General features: G+C 40.7%; 1 protein-coding gene across 5 annotated transcripts in view; it reads right to left on the bottom strand.

Moving 5' to 3' along the window:
• The window catches only part of pds5 (cohesin associated factor B pds5), a 78647-nt gene that overhangs the window by 38114 nt on the left and 16819 nt on the right, over positions 1-23714 (bottom strand). For all 5 annotated transcript variants that reach the window (XM_076175277.1, XM_076175279.1, XM_076175280.1 and 2 more), the window contains exons 7-21: positions 23336-23473; positions 22844-22952; positions 21652-21803; positions 20942-21089; positions 19743-19979; positions 18034-18255; positions 16006-16147; positions 13872-14023; positions 13533-13658; positions 12849-13081; positions 8180-8303; positions 5418-5637; positions 3602-3864; positions 3084-3222; positions 2222-2361 (exon numbers count right to left, since the gene is read on the bottom strand). In XM_076175277.1, the coding sequence (XP_076031392.1) occupies positions 2222-2361; positions 3084-3222; positions 3602-3864; positions 5418-5637; positions 8180-8303; positions 12849-13081; positions 13533-13658; positions 13872-14023; positions 16006-16147; positions 18034-18255; positions 19743-19979; positions 20942-21089; positions 21652-21803; positions 22844-22952; positions 23336-23473 (2545 nt within the window). The remainder of the gene's footprint in view (positions 1-2221; positions 2362-3083; positions 3223-3601; positions 3865-5417; positions 5638-8179; positions 8304-12848; positions 13082-13532; positions 13659-13871; positions 14024-16005; positions 16148-18033; positions 18256-19742; positions 19980-20941; positions 21090-21651; positions 21804-22843; positions 22953-23335; positions 23474-23714) is intronic.

Raw genomic sequence — 23714 nt, 5'->3', positions numbered from 1 at the left:
CTCAGTCCTTGCATCCCAAACCAAACAACTCGCACATCATGTCCACAATGTGCTCACTCATATGCCTCTACCCTCTGCCCAGCATCATCTTTCTCATGGTGATATGCCATGACCTTAGGTTAATCATTCATTTGGACAAGTCGGATTTTGATATCCAACTTAACTTAGAGATACGAGATTTTAACTTACAAATAAAACATTAGGAATTTTACAGGTCACACATTTCATTCTGAATTTCCTTTGGCATCCAAGTCCATCTATTACTGTCAATTATGCTGCCTGATATTTCATATCCTACATGCTAGCAATTCAAAACACACACACAATGGAAGGTAAACATGACACCAGGAAGAAACTGAACCGAATTAAAAATGGATCCCATAATGGCAAAGTATATGTGAGAGAGAGAGAGAGAGAGAGAGAGAGAGAGAGAGAGAGAGAGAGAGAGAGAGAGAGAGAGAGAGAGAGAGAGAGAGAGAGAGAGAGAGAGAGAGAGAGAGAGAGAGAGAGAGAGAGAGAGAGAGAGAGAGAGAGAGAGAGAGAGAGAGAGAGAGAGAGAGAGAGAGAGAGAGAGAGAGAGAGAGAGAGAGAGAGAGAGAGAGAGAGAGAGAGAGAGAGATTTGTATGATGAACTTGAGAGGCAGAAACTTTCCACCAAATACATTAGAGTACCTTGTACACAATATGTTATAATTTCATGCATTGGAAAATTCTACAACTGCACAGATTCTTCCTTACAAATCCCACTCATTACAAAATAATTGTATCATGTGGATTGGTTTAGCATGACTTGTCGAGCTCCTTTTCCATTCTGGATATCTCGTACTAATGGTCCCAAAGAATGGAAGGAACAACCCCATAGTCAGACCACCTGGAAGACAATCGATTGCCAAAAACTATGGAACAGATTACATCACAGATAACTGGATTTGCTTTGTTCCTTAATAACAAAGGAATGAGGGCCACCATCCCATTACAATATAAATACATGGCAATCTAAGCTGCATCCTTCATCAAAATATGACTATCTATCTACATACCAAGGCTTACTTTCCCCCCTTATATGGGAGGTAGTCAAAGGCATGCAAACTCTCCCACCCATTCCACTCCCACCCACCACCCTTTCCTCCCTCCTGCCATAGCTCTTCGTGGATGACAGATTATCCCTGTCTCCTCCCCACTGCCCGCTGAAATGAGGTATCAATCTAATTACTATATATCTATCTATATTTAATTACTATATATCTATATCCCACCAGAAAACCTGAGAAGCTGTCATCGTCGAAATTGATGGACTACAAAGGGTTTCTACCCACTTATAAGAGATGTAGCCAAGTCAAAGGTAAACATCCACTTCAACCAACTCCACTTCAACTTCAACTTCAACCCAGTTTCGGCAGTAGCATTCCTTGGGGAGACGGGACTGCTCAGACTGACAGTCTAGGGAACGACAACAACAACAACAACAACAACTCCACTTCTATCCACTATCCTTGTTTCCCTTATCTTAACTTCTCGTGGATGACGGGTCATTCCTGTCTCCTGCACACTGCCCAGGTCTGAAGCAATGCAGCAAGGCACAGCACATCCACAGCAAGGCTGCTTCACATAATCACTGCCCCCCCCCCCAATTCTCTGTCTCCTCAAACAGAAAATAGAGAAGAGAGAAATCCCTTTGGGCTGCATCAAAGTATCATCCATAAACGGCCATTCTCCACTATCCCCTGCCTTCTCCCTTCTTTGCTCAACAGTCATTTCCCTCTTCCTCAATGCCCCTTTCACCTCATCCATCCATCTCATCCTCAGTCATCCCCTCAACTTCATTCCATTCACCCCTGCCTTCCACACTTTTTTTATAATCTTCATTCACTCTTTCCCCAAGTCCAAGCCATCCCAATACTCTTTCATCAACCCTATCTGCCACCTTTCCTATTCCCACTTTAATTACTACTTAAGTCATATCTTGACACACACACTAAAATATGACTAAGTAGTAATCAAATTAATACCTCATTTCATCAATCAACAAAATATTAAATTTGGAAATTTCCAGTTCTAAACCACAAAATCCTACTCATAGATACCAAAAGGCCTTTTCCCCCTTGTAACAGATGAGGCTAACCACCTCAAAAGCAAACCCACGAGAATTAATCCTGATAAAACAATAACCCTGGATAAGTGATGTTGGGCCAACCCCACACAAAGGAACCATAAAACTCACCTCCATATTTTCACCATCAAGTTTTGGTTTGGACGACACAGGTTTGGTTAAAGGCAGGACTTTCTTGCTAACACCAGTCAAGACCCGTGTTGATCCTTTGGGTGCATAAACTTGGAGCTCGACTGGCAAGTAAGGTTTCACTGTAGGGTAAGAATGACAATCACATTAAGTTTAGTGAATGAGCTCGGAAAACTTTCTGATTAACAACACACAAGATCATGAAAAGTGAAGAAAAAAAATTGCAAAATGTGACAAGAAGACCTGAACAAGGTTTATGAATGGAGCCGGGAATGGATGATGAATCTCAATACATATACATACACATACCAAGGCTTTTTCACCCTTACAAGTGAGGTAGCCAAAAAGGAAAAGGCATCAAATCATTCCCACCCATTCCATCCCTGAATACACTCCACACCCCTCCACCCTCCCTCTTATCTTAGCACCTCCCGGATGACGGGTCATCCCTTCACCTTGTCCACTGCCCTGGGTCAGAAGCAGTGTCGGAAGACACAGCATATCCACAGCAAGGCCGCTTCAATACAAAGAAATGTAAACCTTGGACACCGGTCAAAATAAAATGATGGACAAGAAATTATGAAACGGAAAATAACCTAATACCAAATGCAAAGGAGGAAAAAAATGTAGGGACTTTGATCAAAGATGATCTGTTGCCAGAAAGTTACATGAAGAGAATAATTAAAGACTTGCATGATGTAGATAAATATAAAAGAACAAGATGAAAATTATAACTATGATTGATCCCAGATCGGAATATATAGTAGAAGTTAGGTCAATACACCTAAAGAAAGTCACAAGAAAAACTGAATACAAAGGGAAGCAGATACAAACATATACTAACCATTAATAAAGGAAGGATCTTCGTGTTTCTTAAAATACATGGGGGGTATTCTCGGCTCGGAGGGGAAGTCACGCATTTCAAAGCTGGTCGTTTTGGATAAAATTAGACCCATTGCTAAGTCACAAACAGCCCATAATTTCTGGAAAGAAAATGGTAAAGTCAATGTAAGAATAATTTATATTGCATATTAACACTATACACATTCAGAGCAAATTGATGGCGGCCCTGTAAGATAGGCAACAAAGATGCCCATTTTAGTACCCTGTCAATCTCCTGCTCTGAGGAAGTGACAACTGGTCTCCATACTGGACACAAGATTTCTTTTAACAGTGCTAAAACTACTGACTTTATGTAGCCATGCAGTCAACATCCAAGTGCACATTACCAGTCAGCAAAACTTGTGGCAACAATGGAATGTCTACTGCCATGCTATTTCACTCAGTTCTGTGCTCCTCTTCAGAAAGGAAAGGGCTGACCTAACCCTAAGATCCCAAGAACAACCTTTGCTATGGACTTACTTGATTAGACACTTCATCTTCAGGTTTTAAAGCATCTTTGTGATTCTTCATCTGTTCAATGAGGGCCTTGTAGAAGCCAAAGCAATAGCCATCATTCTTGGTCATGAGGGGCTCCAAGATAAACCATAGGCACATACGTATGTTGGTCAACTGCCCGATATCTGTCGGGTCTGTGAAGGTGGGTTGGTGGGCAAGGAGGGGAACTGCAAACACCAGCATGTAGTCTGGCATGATGTGAGGAAGTTGACTGGATGCCTTCTCACCTATGGAAGGAAACAGGTCGGTATAATGAGCATGGAAGGGCTTGTGTCTAACTTAACCTTCCAAACACATTAGTATTTACTATGAATTTTGTTCCAGCTAACACAGTTTGCCACATGAATTCATATTACTGTACAGCAGCTTCTGGACTGCCATAGTTCAATATACACCCAACTTTCTGATAAATAAAATCACCTGACCTTTGCCAGAATAAAATCATCTCATGTGTACATACATATACCAAGGTTTTTTTTTTCCTTACAAGTAGCCAAAGTGGAAGGCATAAATCCACTCCCACCCATTTCATCCCTACATACTCCACTCCTATTCACCACCCCTCCCTCCCTCCCTCTTTTCTTGGCTCCTCCTGGATGATGGGTCATCTCTGCATCTCGCCCATTGCCCTGGGTCAGAAGCAATGCAGCAAGACACAGCACATCCACTACAAGACTGCTTCATCTCATGTGTACCATGCTTAAAGCTATCCCTTCTCCCCTCTCAAACCCACCCTACTCTTATCTACTCATTCCATTTCTCTCCCAATCCTCAATATCAAAAATTATCCACACATCATACTCAACAAACCAACCCCTCTTAAATTACTGCATTCATGTTTGTTACCTCCCTTGTATAATGGAACTACACAAGGGGATGAGGGTACATGGTTCATTAAATACATACATACATACATACATACATATACCAAGGCTTCTTCCCCCTTACAAGGGGGGTAGCCAAAAAGAAAAAGGCATAAAATCATTCCCACCCATTCCATCCCTGAATACACTCCACACCCCTCCACCCTCCCTCTTATCTTAAATAAGTACGATTTGATATCTTCCTTGGCCGACCAGAGCGATGCTTTGGAGTACGAATGATGTCACTTCCTTCGTCTCGAAATTTCTTGGTCCACTTTTGCACTTGACGCACTCCAATTCCCACACGAGTAGCAATATCTTTACACTTATAACCCTCCTTATAGAGGGTTATGATTGTAACAACTGTGTCTCTTTCCAGCTCTTTACCACTTCCCATTATGGAGATATCAAGGCACAAAAACAGAGACCACCGCAAAAAAAAGACTACTCTCCGTGAGAGATGTTTAGAAAGTGACTCCATGTGACATCGAGTGCGCCTAAACAGAGTTGCCAAATAGTGTGTATTGTCTCGGCTAAATACGGGTACAAACGCTAGCATTGAAAAATAGCGAAAAGTTTGGGTGGAAAGTTGTATTTTTCGCATGTTTTGAGTTTAGGGGAAAGTTGGGGCGCCTATAATTTTGCGCCCAAACTTTTCGTGGCTACTGTAACTGCTGGATAACAACAATCTAGAAAACCTAAATTGTACATACATACATACATATACCAAAGGCTTTTTCCCCCTATATGGGGGGTAGCCACAAAGAAAAAGGCATAGAAACCACTCCCACCTATTCCATTTCCTATATATTCCACTCCCCTCCACCCTCCTCCCTCCCTCATATCTTGGCACCTCTTGGCACCTAAATTGTAAACAATACAAATACATCTGAGCTCCCACAGTCCAGTCCACTTACTTCCTCCCGATAGTGTGATGGAGCGAATGTATTCTCTTCTTTTATTGATGTCAGCAATCATATATTGCCGCACGGCGCCCTTAAGCTGTCGCTCCTGCTCTAGCCCTGCCAGAGCATAGAACCCCATAAAATCTAATGGGAGGCACTTGTGGGGAATTCCTCGTGCTAAGCCTTTGTGCAATTTGTGGGCGAACCTCTCTCTCACATTGGATGATTCGTCCTGTAAGAAAAAAGTTTAAGAAAAAATATATATATATATATACAGGTTTTGAAAATTGGTAGTTTCATTGTTCATCTTGTAGAACCACTATAATGTTTGCTGGTCAAGCAGGTCAGAGCTTCGGTACTTGTGGCAGAGGTCAAGGTGATGGCGGTTCATACCCTACCACCAGCAAGTTGGACCATGGGCATGGTTTATTATATTCCATGCTACAAAGTCCTCTGTAAGGGGCACCATCCTAGCCTCCTGATAAAGGGGTTTAGGAGTTCACAACATTAAACCAAATCATCATCATCACCATCGCAATCACACCTAAACCATAATCCCACCCTAAACAAAAGCCAATTGACAATAATCCCATCCATCATCTCACCACCATCACAATCCCACCACCACACTAATTAACATTTCTACAGAATGGTATCACTAAGCTCTCCTCAAATACCATTCTACTTGTATTTATAACCATGTCATTCCAAAAACTTATGTAATTCAACATCAGATGACGAGACAAGTCTCCAAATGCTGTATAATATACAAAATTAACTCCAGTTTTCTTCTTCCTTGCTGAGCTGTATCCAATTCCCAAAAGAAAGGTGATCAGTAACCTCAACACCATCAAGTCACTTGACAATGCATTATTATCCATAAATTTTAATTAAACTTGCACTAGAGAGAATATTCTACCTAGAAAGACCATGTGCTACAAACTTAATCTGTTTCTACTCAAGACTAATAGATATAATACAAGAAAGGGATGGATAGGCTGACTGTGCTTTCCTAGACTTAAAAAAAGCCTTTGACATAGTACTACGCAAAAAATTATTTAAAAAATTGGAAAACATAGGAGGGATACAAGGCAACCTACTAAACTGGATGGGGGACTTCCTGCATGTTAGAAAAATGAGAGTGGTGCTCAGAGAAGCATTCAGGTTGGGAGGAAGTGATTAGTGGAGTTCCACAGAGATCTGTATTGGCTCCAATAATGTTTGCTATTTATGTGAATGACATGGATGAAGATGTGGAATGTTACAAGAGCTTCTTTGCAGACAATTCTAAATTTTTTAAGAAAATGAAAACCAAAACGGACTGAGAATTACCACACAAAGACCTAAACAAGGTTTGGAAATTGAGTCAGAAGTGGGAAGTAGACTTCAACTTTAAAAAATGTAGCATAATTAGTTTGGAAAAAGTACAAAAAAGAATATCAGGACAATATACAATTGGAACACAGGAAGTAAAGAAAGTGGGATCTGAAAAAGACCTGGGAGTAATCATCTCAAAACAACTTGTCCCCTGATAAGCAAATAAACAAAATTGCCAGAGAATCCCATAACTTGCCAAGATCAATAAAATTGGCATTTACCTATTTAGACAAAGAAATGGTTAAAAAAATATTAGCCACACCAATAAGGTCTAGACTGGAGTATGCTGCATCATTATGGTCACCCAGTACCAAAAAAATAAAGAAAGAAGTAAAGAAAGGGGAATCTGAAAAAGATCTGGGAGTAATCATCACAGAGAATATGTCCCAATATACAAAATTGTTGGTGAAACCTATAACTTACCAAGATCAATAAAAGTGGCTTTTATTTATTTGGATGAAGAAATAGTGAAGAAAATACTAGTCACACTGATAAGGCCAAATTTAGAGTATGCAGCAACACTATGGTCACCCAGTACTAAAAAGAATATAAAGAAATTAGAAAGAATACAGAGCAACAACAAAGTTGGTACCAACTCTCTCCAAATTAGCATACGAACAAAGATTGTCCAAATTAGAACTACCAACTCTGGAACAAAGAAGAGAAAGAGGAGATCTAATGACTATAGAATCATGAAAGGAATAGAAATCCTAGATAGAGATTTATTAAAATGGGAAAATGGAAAAACAAGAGGACATGAAAAGAAACTCAAAAAGGATAGCTACAGAAGAGATCTGAAAAAAAAGGCTTCCCATATAGAGTGCTGGATACCTGGAATAAATTAGATAAGGAAACAGTGTGTGCAAACACTATTCAAGATTTTAAGAAAAAAACTTGATGCTGAAAGATACAAAGACGGGTCACCACGAACATAGCTCCCTTCCTGTATAATACAACTAGGTAAATACACACAAACATACACCAAAGGCCTTTTCTCCCTTATTACTGAGGAGTGGCCAAGTCAAAGCACACATCAAAACAAACAAATCCCACTCAAGCATCCCTCCCCATCTCAGCTCCCCAGGTACAGAAGGTTGTCCTGTTCCCTCACACACACAGTCTGGGTTGAAATCAATGCAGCGGGGCACAGCACCTCCACAGCAGATGCAACAACTGGAGATGATTTACTCAGACTACCTTTTGTGTACCCAATGACAACCCAATACCAGATGATTTCATTCAGCTTAAGCAACATCAATTTAGTAAGCTTAAGAAATACTGTTACTTCAGTTACAACCACTCAAGTGATCCACATTAATCCCTGAAACATTGCTACTACTGCATGCAGACAACAAGTTTACTGGCAGCACAGCTTCAAGTGGTAGCTGTTTCCATACCGTCATGAGTAAGGAGAGGTTGTAGAATTGGTCGATTGTGAATTGGTCCCCAACTCCCTTTTGCTCACAGATCTTCAGCATGGCTGCACCCGCCGCAAGTCGTAGGTGGGCCATTTCTCCTTTGCTGCATCATGATGGCAGTGACATTAATTCGTGAATGCAAGAGGTAAATTTTGTCAAGTTAAACAGAAAAGCACATAATGTTTTTTCACTCTGATTATACATTACCAATATAGATTTTCCATTCCAATCAATGAGCAAAAAAGAAATATTTATGGTAGAAGCCATGAACCTGAGTATCATCCCACATGCAAAAAGAAAAACTGCAACCATATTAACATAGACAAAAGCAAAAATGTTAAATCTGAAAAACATTTCCAGTCTCTTTTTAATCATTATTCTCTAAAACATACAAAAAGAAACAAGTACTTTAGTGAATTATTTTTTTCAATCCCATGAACACAAATCCTGTTTATGGATTCCAAAACAATAAATCTGATACTATTACAATCATATCCATGAAAAAATCATATTAACTATAGTACTCAAAACATCAAAATAAAAAAAATTGGCCTCATAGTCTTTAAAAATAAGCAACACCTGCAGACATGTAATGGTGCTCAAGAGCATTAAATTGTCATCTTGTGTTTCACTCAATAAAAAACCTGCAGCTCCCCTGTGGCTGGCAACGGTGGCTGGCAACGGTCTCTAGGCCCTCCCACAGATCTCTCTGGGGAAATTTTGGATGAGTGTTTGGGCTGTTTTAGTGTGGGATTGTTTCTATGCCACTGGATAAAAGTGGTAGCATGAGAAGGAGGGGGGGGGGGATTGTTGCCAGTGATCAGTTTTCCATGTGTGAAAATGTATGAAGTTGATAGAGATCTTTAGGTACAAGTGTCGTCCCAGTATAAAGTGAGGAGGGTGACAAGTTTTGAAATTGATCAGCTTCACTGTCCATCTTGAAGGACCACCATATGCAGGTACTTGTCAATAGTCCTTTTAACCACTTCAGTACAATTCAAATTCTCGTACGGTGCAGTGGCTGCCATTCGTAGTTTGCATCACACGACTCGCATTATAAAATATAAAGTCACTGCTGTATTACTCGTTCTCTTGTACTCTAATAATAAACACAGAACATGTGATCAAACCAGTTCACAAAATTGGGGGTAATTGATGTGCAACTACAAAAAATATAATCAAGACACTGACGCCGGCATCCGCATGTACCCACTCGCACCACATGACACCTGAGTAGGCGTCATCGTACCAAAGTGGTTAAGAAGCATATTACTACCAAATTTCACTCCAAGGGGATGAGGAAGAAATCTTATATATATATATATATATATATATATATATACAGGTACTCCTCGTTTAACGACAACTCGGAGTAACGACGGGCTTTATGACGTCGTTTAACGTAAATCTCCCGAAGTTACGACGTCGTGTACGATAATTAAGTTGGCTGAGGCAAATTTGCATGATGTTATAAATGAACTTGTACGGTGCATATTAGCTGTGAGGTAAAGTGTTCTGAAGCTTAGGTCTACATTACCATCCTGCAAGCTGCAAAAACTACCTGGGGTAGGGTATACCGGTAGTGGTAAATTTTTAGTTTCGACCATGGGCGTAATATAACAATAGAAAATTAATTATTAATTTTGTAAATTATAATGTATCAACATAATATGCAATTTTGTGAGCGGAAATGAAAAAAAAAAATACTAAAACAGATTTCATAAGTAACGAAGTCATGTCGGACGAATGGTACACCATGTTTGTTATGATATATGCCGATGTCAAAGAAATGAAAGGATGATAAATTAATTCGTCTAACCTAAACTAAACTAACCTAACCTGTGTTTAATAAATCATTACCTGCAAATTAAATGTCATCCGGCTCGTCGTCGTGAGAGACGTTGGCAGACGACAAGATGGCGTCCCGAGCCTATGCTACCGACTTCATTCATTAGCATATTTTCTTGTAGCAAGGTATTTTTTACTTTCATTTCCGCCCAAAAAATTGCATATTACGTTGATACATTTTAATTTACAAAATTAATAATTAATTTTCTATTGCTATATTGCGCCCATGGTCGAAACTAAAAAAATACCCCGGTATTCAATATGGAATGTCAGCATACGCAGATTTGGTCATATATGGTAATTTTAGGAACCTAACCACCGTAAATAAACAGTAAATAAAGCTTTAATGTACTGTATAAAAGAGGGAAAATACACGAAAATAAAGATACATGTATTGCTGGACATTGTACATACAGTACATGTACGTATATGTATACACTTTCGCTTAACGACCAATTCGGTTAACGACGGCGCGCTGGTCCCAATTGTCATCGTTAAACGAGGAGTACCTGTATATATATATGCACAAAAAGAAACTAAAACAAGACAGCTACAGGTGAGACCTGAAAAAGAATAGCTTCACTACAAGCATAGCTCTCGTCCCATAAAATACAACTAGGTAAATACATGTACGGGGAGAGAGTGGAGGAATATCAGATCATTTTTTGGTGGAAGGTAAGTTGAGAATGGAGGATAGATGGAGAAAGAGGAAAAGGACAAAAGGTAGGGAGGTGCTTAGAGTGAATTGTTTAAATGAGAAAGAGAAGGAGTACAAGAAGAAGCTGAGAGAGGAGTGGGAGGGAGTGAAGGATAGAGTAGAGCTAGGAGTGGAGGAGGAATGGTGATGGTTCAAGAAGGGAGTCACAAGGTGTGCAAAGATGGTGTGTGGAACAAGGACAGGAGGAAATGGAAGGAAGGGTAGTGAGTGGTGGGATGAAGAAGCAAAGAAGGTTGTAGAAGAGAAGCAAGTTTTCACAGATTGGTTACATTAGGACAAGAGAATCTTATGAGAGGTACAAAGAAAAGAGAAGAGAAGTAAAACATAAGATAAAGGAAGCAAAGAGGAGAGCAGATGTGAAATGGGGTAAGAGTACGACAAAAAAAATTGAAAGTAATAAAAAGAGGTTTTGAAAGGAAATTAAGAGAGGAAGACGAGGCAAATCAAGTAGAGAAGAAAAGGTAAATGGTGCAGATGGAGAGATGATAATAGAAGAGAAGGCAGTAAGTGGAAGGTGGGCAGAGTATTTTAAGGAGTTGCTAAATGTGAAGGATGTGGAAGGAAAGGTAGTTGCAGTGGGAAGTGCTATGAAAATGACCATGATGAGTGAGGAAAATGGAGAGGAGAAATAAGGAAAGATGAAGTGAAAGCAGTTGTTAAGATGATGAGAGTAGATAAGACACCTGGGTTGGATGGATGTCATGCACAATGTCTGAAAAAAGGAGGTATAGTGATGGTGGACTGGCTGGTGAGGTTATTTAATGCCTGTTTAAAAGTGGGTAGGGTACCAGAGGACTGGAGGAGTGCCTGTATAGTTCCACTTTACAAGGGAAAAGGGGAAAAGTGTAAGTGTACTAGTTTCAGAGGAATCAGCTTGTTAAGTGTAGTAGTCGTTGTTGTTGTTGTTGTTCCCTAGACTGTCTGTCCGAGCAGTCCCGTCTCCCCAAGGAATGCCATGGCCAAAACGGGGTTTTCCCACAACTCCTTTATGAAGTGTATGTTGTGTTGTTTGTGTGCGTGATTGTGTATAATGCAGTCTTCCATGACATGTTGAATAGTATGGGGTGAAGTGTTACATCCTGGGCATTTGTCCATAATATGGTCACCCAGTCTCTTCTGGTAGTTTAGAAGGGCTGGGTAGCCCACCAAGACATGCAACCACCCTTCACCCATCCCACAGCCATACATTGTCCCTTTCATATTAGTTCCTTGTGAATTAAGGCTCATCCCTGTACTGCATCCATTGCTCTGGTAGGAAGCAAAGCAGCAAGATACAGCAATCCAAAGCTGGTTTACCCCACGACACTTCATTAAATGGTGACCCTACCCCCTCATCCACTAAAAGCCCCATCATACTATGCATCAAATCATGGGGAACTCATCCCAGCAGTCCCTCCAACACACTCAAACTGAGGCGTGCAGGGCACTTGATGCATGCCACTAACCACCCAGCAGTGGTAGGTTGGTGACACACAACAGAAGACCCACCAAACCACCTCACCATGTCACTGAAGTCTTAGCTCCACTGGTGTTGTGAGAATGTTATTCAACAAACAGAACTGTGCAAGGATAATGTGTGCATGTAGCAAGTGAAACATCACCTATACAAAGCTGCGACAGCCTTGATAAACTGAGTAGAGCACATCACTCACCCCCAGCAATGAGCCACCATCTGAACACAGGATAGTTAAATTGCATGTGCCTCTCACTCCTACACCAGGCTTCCCTGATTCAAAAGACATGTAGTAGTGTGACATGGCCTTAAAGAATGCATTGCACATAAGAAGAAATACCTTCGGGCCATATCTATTTATCATCCATTTGCAAACATTCTCTACTAACACCAATACCTTACACATTCCCCACACTGAAGACACCAAATACTTCATCTTAAACGGTCCTAAAATATCCAGACAACAACCACAACAAAGTATCTCTTCTATGAGTAACCTGTGGTCCAATCTAGTGGCTGTTACCAATTATCTGGGAGCCATGGATCTTACACAACTAATTCAACTACTGCAAAGCAAACACATTAACACAACCCCATTCTTCACTCTCCAAAAGGCAAGCCCAACTTACGTCATTTTGTTGGTTTCTAACAAGTCACCCTTGTGTAGAATGAAGGCATTGAGCATACGGAAAGTTTTCTGGGCTGATATGACATCATTCTTGAGGCCAAGGAGCCACCGTGCCATCATCTTGATGCCTTCCACTTTGATCTGTGTCTCTTCTGTCAGGTCCTCTTCCTCCACCCAGTCTCCTGTCAACCCTTGTGTGCTTGTCTGGTGCCGCATGAGTAGTTCTTTCACGATCTATGTACAAATATGAAAGAAGCATAGGATAAATGTCAACAATATTGTCACTTAGAAAACTCAATGCATTTCTCTTTCGTAATAATGCAATACAATAGGTTATACATTTAAAACATCATTATTCTACACTAAAAGGAGCTATTCATTTTGATGGTACTTAACATGGGTTGTATATTCACAAAAATAACAGATTAAACCATTAATTATTATCTTGTATTATCTTTTCATCTCTATATATAGATTGACAGTAGTCCTTCCACTTCAATGCAACAAAGACTCAACTTAACCTCATGACATAACTTCCAATTTTCTACACCCATATCAAGAAATGGGGGAGTAAACTAGTTTTGCATAAAACTGTGGAATACCTCAAAGGAACATACAAGTTCTTACAAACAGGACTGTGAAAGTTCGACACAAAACAATTGCATGCCTATGAAGTTACACTCACCTTTCGAGAAACTATATTCTTTATTGGAATCATAAATCTGTCCGGCATATTGTAGGCTATGTGACCTAATGTAACAACAGATGTTCGGAAATGTGGAGATTCAAATGTGAGTTGTTCTTTGACTTTCTGTAGGTAGAATAAAAACAAAGCTTTTAAAAGAAATTCTATGTACAATAAAAGAAAATTAATAAATAAATAAATAAATAAAAAATCCATAAAAATCACCTTCTCAGAAATATAGACACCCACCCATACACACACACGTGCACACCCACACACATTTGCACACAGTTAATATGGATACATTAAAACTATGAAGTTTTGTTACCATGCACTTACCTCTAATATTTTAGAAAATACTTTATCTGGATCTTGTGTGCAATTGGTGTGAAGGCATCGTACAGCTTGCTTAGCTTGCTTGGGTGTTCCAGTTTCAGCAAATCTTTGGCAAATGGGAACCAGGACAGGGGACAGGTGGGGGAAGGCTTCACCTGTGTACCAATAACATGAAACGGACTATTTTAGGAACTTGTATTAATGATACATCACTCTGGGATGCGTTTGGGCAATGAAGACTAAGAGGTACCTTGAAGTATATTTATTATGTACAATTCTCCACATAAGAAAATGATTAACTTGTTCTAATATAGAAAACATCATACAATTATATTTCATGTAAGGGGTTGACACCTAGACTTGGCTTTTCAAACCAGGACACCACCAGCACCTAACCCAAACCTAATTTTGACCATACCCAAATAAATTAAGAATAAAGTAATACATACATACATATACCACAGGCTTTTTTTTTTCCCTTATAAGGGAGGTAGCCAAAAAACAAAGGCACAAAAACCACTCCCACCTATTCCATCCCTATCACACTCCACCCCCCTCCACCTTCTTATCTTGGCACCTCCTGGATAACAGGTTATCCCTGCATCTTGTCCACTGCCCTGGGTCAGAAGCAGTGTCGCAAGACACAGCACATCCACAGCAAGGCCACTTCATTAAATCGGCAACCCCCCTTCTCCGTCCCCTCATAAACAAAAGAAGATGGGGAGAAATCCCTTCAGGCTGTGTCAAATTTTTCTCACACATACTCCCTCACCCCATCCCCCACCCATTCCACCTCATGGATTACAACATCATCCATATACAACCATTCTCCATTCACCAGTCTTGTCTTCTCCCATCCTTCCTCAACAGACATTCCACTCTTCCCCAAAGCCCCTTTCCCCCATCCATCCATCTAATCCTAGGTCACCCCCTAATGTTCACTTCTTCCACATCTGCCTTCCACACCTCTTTTACTAGTCTTTCTTCATTCATTCTCTCCATGTGTCCAAACCATCGCAATACTCTTTCATCCGTCCTATCTCCCAGCTCCCTTTCCACCCCCATTCTCCTCCTCACCTCCTCATTTCTCACTCTATCCAGCCTATTAACCCCTATCATACTTCTCAGACACCTCATCTCAAACACATTCAAACTCCTTCTCTCTTCCTCTCTATGTTCCATGTTTCTAACCCATACAGCAGTCGGCACAATCACTCCTTCATACAATCTCCTTTTAGCATCCATTCCCAAATGTCTATTTCTCATTACACTTTTTAATTTACACACTTTTCTCAATCTTCTCCATCTACATTCTACCTCCACTGCTCCCTTACCTACCACATTTGCACCCAAGTATCTAAAGATATCCACTTCCTCCAGTCTCTCTCCCTTAATACTCACTTCCAGTCTGCTGCCACTTTCTCCCCTTGTACATCTCATCACCTTACTTTTACCCACACCTATCTTCAATGTCCTTCTTTCGCACACCTTCCCAAACTCTGTCACTAACTTCCTCAATCCCTCCTCTGATCCTGCTACAAGCACAGTGTCATCAGCAAACAACAACTGGCTTATCTCCCATTTTTCTCCATTTTCTTTAACCTTCTCCAATCCCTGAACCACTACCCTTGCATTTACCCTTCACACCACCCCCATGTATAAATTGAACAGCCAGGGTGACATAACACATCCCTAACAAAGTCCCACCTTTACCTCAAACCACTCCTTATCTCCATTTCTAATCCTGACACATGCTCTACTACTCTCATAAAAACTCTTGACAGCTCCTAAAAGCTTTCCTCCTATCCCATATATCTGCAATACCTCCCAGTGCCTTCCTGTCTACCTTGTCATAAGCCTTTTCCAAATCCATGAAAGCCCAAAAAAACATCCTTACCTTTTCCTATAGCTTTCTCACATATCTGTCTTACCACAAAAATCTGATCTACACAACCCCTACCTGTCCTAAACACACACTGTTCCTCACCAATTACTCCGTTCCTCTCCTAATCCTCTCAATCAAGTCCCTCCCATAAGCCTTCCCAACTATACTTAACAAGCTGATCCCTCTGAAACTACTACACTCACACTTGTCCCCTTTTTCCCTTGTAAAGTGGAACTATACAGGCTTACTTACCAATAGCTTTATATTTTCCAATATGTGTAAGTACTGACAAAACTGGAGGAGACACTGTTGAATTGGGCATGTTGAGCAGCGATATTAAACGTGTGAGAATCTCCTCATGAAGGAAATGGGCTGGGTTGACAAATGACAACACCTGTGGGAGGAAGAACAATGGTTACAAAACATAATCACAATACTGTACCCTCCCCCATCTCTGCTTAATTCTAAATAATTCTACCCCTCCCTTGACATACCATATATTCTCCTTATCCACATCCTCCCAACTCTTCAAGTAAATCTCTAGATCCCTTACATATCATGTTACATCATGTACATCAAGATCTTTCATATACATCCAGTTCTCTTTAAATCCTTACAATCTTCTTCCAAATATGACAAACTCAAATAAATTGTGACTAGATCTTCTATTTGTATTTACCCATCCTAGCCACCTTCAATATGATCTAGTTTCTTGTACTTTCACATTAGAAATTCTTCCTATAACTACAAAATTCTTCCCTCTTTTTAAATGTTACATACATATAAATTTATCTGTGTCTCAGTGCCTGTTTTACACTAAATACAAATTCACCAACAACCATTAATCCTTCCTTTTCCCTCCTATCACCTATCAAGCTAAATTGATATAACATCTAACACTGCAGCTGTTGCTAGTTACTTGAAGGCCACAGGTCTTCAGCAAGAGAGACCAGGGACAAAATTTAACATTGCCCAATGCAATAAAATAATAATTGTTGCCAATTTTCATGGACTAGAACTCTGCAGCCCCAACAGAAATAAGCAATGGTCTGAGGAGGAGGGGGTGGAGGAGGGATGAGGACGGAGGAGGGATGAGGACGGAGGAGGGATGAGGACGGAGGAGGGATGAGGACGGAGGAGGGATGAGGACGGAGGAGGGATGAGGATGGAGGAGGGATGAGGACGGAGGAGGGATGAGGACGGAGGAGGGATGAGGACGGAGGAGGGATAAGGACGGAGGAGAGATGAGGACAGAGGAGGTGAGAGGAGGGAGGAGGAGGGGGAGAAGGAAGGAGGAAGAAGGAGGAATGAGGAGGGAGGAAGAGAGAGGAAGAGCAAGTGGAGTAGCAGACCTACTTTGAAATGTGAGGCTGGAAGATGTGAATAGTTTTAAGTATTTGGGGTTGCATGTGGCAGGGAATGGAGGAGTGGGAGAGGAAGCAGACTGAAAAGTGAGGGAAACGAGTAAACGTCATGGGGATTGAAAATTTTGATGAGAAGTAGGCATCTGGAAATGAATACTATGAGAAGATTATATGAAGGGGGTGATCATACCCATGACACTGTATGAAGAGGAGACTTGGGATCTAAGAGGCAGAATGAAGTTTATGGAAGTCTGAGATGTATGGTGAGGGTTACAATGTCGGATTGAGCGAGAAACAAGAAGGCAAGGAGAGTGGGAGGTGGAAAAGGAGCAGAGATGGTTTGGGCATGTGAAAGAATAAGTGAAGAGTGATTAGCAAAAAGAGCGTGGAAAGCAGAGGTGGATGGAGTGAACTTGAGGGGACAACCAAATTGATGAGGTAGATAGATGGGATGAAAGGGACTTTGAACAAAAGGGAAACTTGTTGAGCAGAGAATGGAGAAGGTACGACAAAGGTGTGAGTGGAGAGTGGTTGCATATGAATGATACTTTGATGCAGCCCAAAGGGATTTCCCCCGTCTTCTCTATTTTCTGCACGAGGAGATGAGGAGAGAGGGTCACTGTGTAAGTGAAGTGGGCTTACTGTGGATGTGCTGTGTCTAGCTGCATTGCCTCTGACCCAATAAGTGGCCAGAAGACAGGGATAACCCATTACCCATGAGGAGCTAAGATGACAGGGAAACAATGGGTGGTGGTGGATGGAAGTGGAATGGGTGGGAGTGGGTAGATTGCCTTGAGTGGCAACCTCCCTTATAAGGGAAGATAAAGGCTGTGATAGATTTTGAAGTGAAATGAAATGAAAAATTAGGGAAAGAAAAACAAATTAAACCTTCATGCTGAAGCTGAAAAATACTAACAAATAGAAGCTTGAGGCCTTTCTCTGTAGCAATGTCTGAAGGTGAGTTTAGTGTGTCCAGGATATCGCCCTCCATCTTCATAGCCTGCTCCACGTGCCCCACCAACACCTCAATGGCTGTGCGATCAATCATGACACTGGACACTCTCTCAAGAAGCATCTTGATGGTGTTGTAGTACAGATTCGTCATCACAGGTTGGCCAAGTTTCTTCAAAATTTGAGTCTGTTGATAAGACATAATAATAATATTAACATATATTTAAGAATACTAATCAATCAACATACATATACTAAGGGCTTTTCACTCTTACAAGTGAGGTAGTCAAAGTCAAAAGGCAAAATTCCACTCCCACCCATTTCATCCACACCATTCCAATCAATTAAACCATTTACACAAAAACAAGTATGGAAATGTATATACATATGCCAAAAGGCCCTTTCCCCTTTTACAGAAGATGGCCAAGTCAAAGCATAACATAACCACCCTATACCCAATAAAAAAAAAAACATTTGTTGTTCCTCCCTTCTTAGCACCTAATGGATCACAAGGCCTCCCTTTTCCCTGCCACAATTACTCAAGTTAGAGGTAATGCAGCAAGATTTAATGAAGCGGCCTTGCTGTAGATGTGCTGTGTTTTGCGACACTGCTTCTGGCCCAGGGCAGTGGGCAAGATGCAGGGATGACCTGTCATCCAGGGGTTGCCAAGATAAGAGAGAGGGAAGAGGGTGGAGGGGAGTGGAGTATGTTAGGGATGGAATGGGTGGGAGTGGTTTTTATGCCTTTGTTTTTTGGCTACCTCCCTTGTAAGGGGTAAAAAGCCTTTGGTATACGTATGTATGCATGGACAAACCATAAACTATCCATCTGTATACAAAGGGTTCCTTCCCCCTAAAAAAGAGGTAGCCAAGTCAGGCACTCACCCACTCCTACCCATTCCTCTCCCATCCACCACCCTTGTTTCCCTCTAATCTTATTTTCTTTTATGTGTTTATGGTCTGTAGTAGTCATGACATGCTGTGCCTCAACAGGAATGACTGTCGAAGCACAGCACGTCATGACCGTACCCTAAACTCGGAAGAAAAAACTTCTCCCACAGCACAGAAGACAAATTAGACCACTTATGATGAGGTCACCACCCCATTGCAAGTGAAAACACAGAATATGCCTTGAAATTTACATCGCTTGATCCAAATGCATTCATCACAGAGAACAAATAAAACATGTAATTTTACACTGCCCTACATTAACACAGCACATAGCAAGAATAAATTTCTTCTCAGCATGATCTATGGGCCAAAGAAGGGGGCTCATTATCGGATAGCTGGAGGTTGTGATGTCTTGTGTAAGTACCAACATAACCAATTGACTAATAAACATGTTAACCTCTTCACTACGGGGCACATCGCACGTCTGGCAGCATTAGCTGCCCGACGTGCGATGTTGCGTCATAATAATCGCATTATAAAAAATAAAGTCAGTGCTCAATCGTTCGTTCTCTTTCACCCGTGTATTTTGATAACCATAGAAAACTGATGAAGCCAGTTCAGAGAGAATGAAAATTACGTAGGTATGACTACAATAAATATAATCAAGATGGCGACGTCGGCAACATCGAGTACCCACTTGCTCCTCATGCCGCCTACGTAGGCGTCACCGTATGGAAGTGGTTAAGCAATCAAAAATTGAAAATGTTGATCAAGATGACTTACCACAGCATCCACACTATCTTTGCAGGACACATCCGGACTCACAACAGTCTCCATCAAACTTAGAAGTTGTGTGTCTGAGTTTAGGTGACTAGAGAACTTCTTGAGGAACTCCTGCACTTTCAAGGGGTCTGGCAGGAACTTAGCCAAGTGGCTGAGGCGTATTGCAATCTCTTTGTCCCGCTCTTCATCTTGTGGTTTGTGGTGCAGTTCAATCAATTCTGCGACGTTTTTCCGGACCTACAGGGTATAATTTTCATAAAAACATCATTAGAGATCAATTGAATTCAAAATAATGGTTACTTTATGGCCAAAAGTTGTCTGCATGAGCCCTTCAGAAACAAAATGATTCACAGATACTCCAAAAATTAAATACAGACACAAAAACATATCACAAAACAAATTACTTCAATACAAAGCTCTAAATGATGCTCTACCAAAGTACAGCAAGTTCAATTAATTTTACAAGGCCTAAGCTGAATCCCTTCCTTACAAAATTACTTTCTGCCTTTTTAATCAATTGAGACATGTTGTAAAACCCAAAGAATCCATTCTTGCTAAATTTTGACAATTCATTCAGCTGGAGTATTTGGAAGCTCATTGGCTGAACAGGTTTGGGCGTCGTTACTTGCGGCATAGGTCGAGGTGAGGGCGTTTCAATCCTGCCATCATCGAAGTTGGACCAAGGGCATGGTTCATTAAATTCCATGCTACAAAGCCCTCTGTGAGGGGCACCATCCTAGCCTCCCAATAGGTGGGGGGGGGGGTTGACGTTAAACCATATCATCATATCATTCAGCTGAGAGAAACCACACTTCAAAGGGTTTGACTATGTTCCTCACATCAACAAGAAGTGTTGTTGCTTTTAAGTATTTTACTCTGGCTAACACTAAACCTTTATTCAGCTGGGAGAAACACCCATATCTCAAGTGGTTACGAACACCTAAATGCAGCTAACTATTATTGTTCCCTCCCGTCACGTCCCCACCTTCCGGAGAAGGAAGACCAGTTTTCAAAATGTAACGAACAGCATCGCTCTATCTGGTGGAATGGAGTAAATTCCTTCCTCTCAATTCCAAAAGTTATGAAACCTATTTCTATAAGATGATGGGGTAAAGGGTAAACCCTTTTCCAGAAACAATCTGCAATAAAAAAGTAAAGAAATAATAATAATAACAAAACTTCCCATCTTTCATACTCACCGCAACTTGATGTTTTTGCAATTCAATGAAAGCTTTGGTTGCATTATCATCTATGGTGGCAAACAAATAATACAACTTCTTCATTCTATCGTCTGGTTGCAATTGATATGGTACCAAACATGTGTTCAATAGTCTTTCCACCAACAACCTAGAAAACAAAACCAAAATCCTCAGTCAAAAACAACTTCAACAGAAAAACATTACAATATTTACACAAAAACCTCAATCTGCACCCTCTGACATAGCAACACCTAGTGGGAATTTTGTTCCAATTAACACTTGGTGATTTTATTCAGGTAAACCATGCCCTTAAAGGATTTTTGTTAATTTACATTAGATGATTTTGTGCAAACACAGGGTTCTAAGTCAGAATACACTTGCAGGTACCTAATGTAGTTCCTTTATGAGCAATTAACCCCATTTCGTAATAATACTTATGGTTCACCTACCATCATGCTTTATTCAGCTATGAAGCAAGAGTTAAGCCTATATCTCATCAACACACATACTTGACAGTGAACCCAACAGTGAAAACTAACAAGAAACTAAACATACTGAAACTAAGAACACAAGAATGAAGGAGACTGCAAGAGACCATAAGGCCTACACTAGGTACTTCCATGTCCATTACCAGTACGGAGGACTAAGTTTTGAATGATTAGTATAGCAACATCTGTTGTTATTTGTGTGCCAACTGTGCAAAAACTCACCTATCATCCATACTGGTCATATAGTAACCATGAAGAATTTTATCCTTGATCCACGTGACTGCATGTTTGGTGGCTGGAGGAACATCTGGACTGTTGAGGTGTTTCTTGTAAATCATTGCTAAGCCACACATGGCTTCCTTCCGAATCTTAAACTAAAAAGAGTCGAGTAATTAAAAACTGGGTACCTAATATCCTTTCCAACATGCACTGTGGCAGAAGACATACATAAATCTACATGTTTTTTATATACACATATATCCATCTGAACATGATCTCTTGGCAAGGGGTACAGATGTCTACTGGGCCTTCATGGATTTGGAGAAGGATATAGGGTTCACAGATTATGGGATAACTCTTCAGCCACCAGGTGCTGAGAAACAGGCAACTTAAGGGTTTTTGGATGAGCATGAAATGGATGTAGGATGGATGCATGTTATGATTCAGCCACCCCCTTTTCAAATATGTATACATATGTACATTACTAGGCTGGATAGAATAAGAAATGAGGAGGTGAAAACTGGGGTGGAAAGGGAGTTGGAAGACAGGTTTGATGAAAGAGTATTGGGATGGTTTGGACATATGGAAAGAATGAGTGAAGAAAGATTAGTAAAAGAGGTGTGGAAGGCAGAGGTGGAAGGAATGAACATGAGGTGGTGACCTAAGATGAGATGGATGGATGGGGTAAAAGGGGCTTTAGGAAAGAGGGGAATGTCTCTTGTGGAGGGACGGGAGAGGACAGAAGACAGGGGTGAATGGAGAATGGTTGTATATGGATGATGCTGTGATGCATGAGGGGAAATGGGTGGGGAATGGGGAGAAGGTGAAGGAGTATGTGTGACAAATAAATTGATGCAGCTGGAAGGGATTTCTCCCTGTCCTCTTTTCTGCATGAGGGAACAGGGAGGGGAAGTTGCCAATATAATGAAGCAGCCTTGCTGTGGATGTGTTGTGTCTCGTGACACTGCTTCTGACCCAGGGCAGTGGGCAAGATGCAGGGATGACCTGTCATCCAGGAGGTGCCAAGATAAGAGGGAGGGAAGAGGGCGGAGGGGAGGGGAGTATGTTTGGGATGGAATGGGAGGGAGTGGTTTTTATGCCTTTGTTTTTTGGCTACCTCCCTTGTATGGGGGAAAAAGCCTTTGGTATATGTATGTATATGTTAAGAGACTACTGAGATTTCACATAAACTTACCTTCTTATCTAATGTTCTTTCTTTAACAAAATTGAGCAAATCTTCACTATCTGAAACAATGCTGAAATCTTTTTTGGCTGTTGTGACTATGGCCATCACTACTTCATACCTGAAAAAAGAGAGGGCTCTCCTTAAATAATCAGTACATATCTAACAAGGGCCCAAGAAATGAGGGAGGGAGAGAGGGAGGGATGGAGGGAAGGGTGGTGAATGGGAGTGGAGTGTGTGAGGATAACATGGGCGAGAGTGACATTATGCCCTTTGACTTTGGCTACCTCCCTTGTAAGAGGGAAAAAGCCCTTAATAAATGTATCTAACAATCATATCTACCACAAATTAATCCGGATATTCAATCTTTCAACCAAGTCTACACATTTTTTTCATTGTATCCACTCTTTAAGTCTATCAATGAATACTTGTTGGCTATATATGTATGTACATTAATAAACATTCTTTTTTTTTTTTTTTACCAACCCTGACCCCTAATCTTACCTGACCGTTTCCTCCGAGTCATGTTGCCGCAACTTAAGGGTTTCAGTGATGTCTTTCCGCAGCAGAGGATGGTTCAGGAGGAAGTGCATGGAATACTGGACACATTTGGTGCGGATCTTAATGCTGATATCATTGAACCTGGAATAATAAACAGGAGCTACTAAACAATACCTACATTAACTTCAACTACGCATCCCCCCCATCACCCATATAGGGTATGGACTGCATAAGTTTTAAGAAGTCAATATAATTAGGATTTAGAGACATCTATATGGATCAGTCATGCAACACTTTTATAAATTGAACTTAATCTTCTAAAGAAAAGATACAAGATATATATATATATATATATATATATATATATATATATATATATATA

This window comes from Oratosquilla oratoria, chromosome 37, assembly GCF_046742065.1.
Source record: "Oratosquilla oratoria isolate Oo_2021 chromosome 37, ASM4674206v1, whole genome shotgun sequence".
In the NCBI taxonomy this organism is placed as follows: Eukaryota; Metazoa; Arthropoda; class Malacostraca; order Stomatopoda; family Squillidae; genus Oratosquilla; species Oratosquilla oratoria.
Note: the sequence above shows the minus strand (reverse complement) of the source record. Positions and strands in the feature narration are given on the sequence as shown.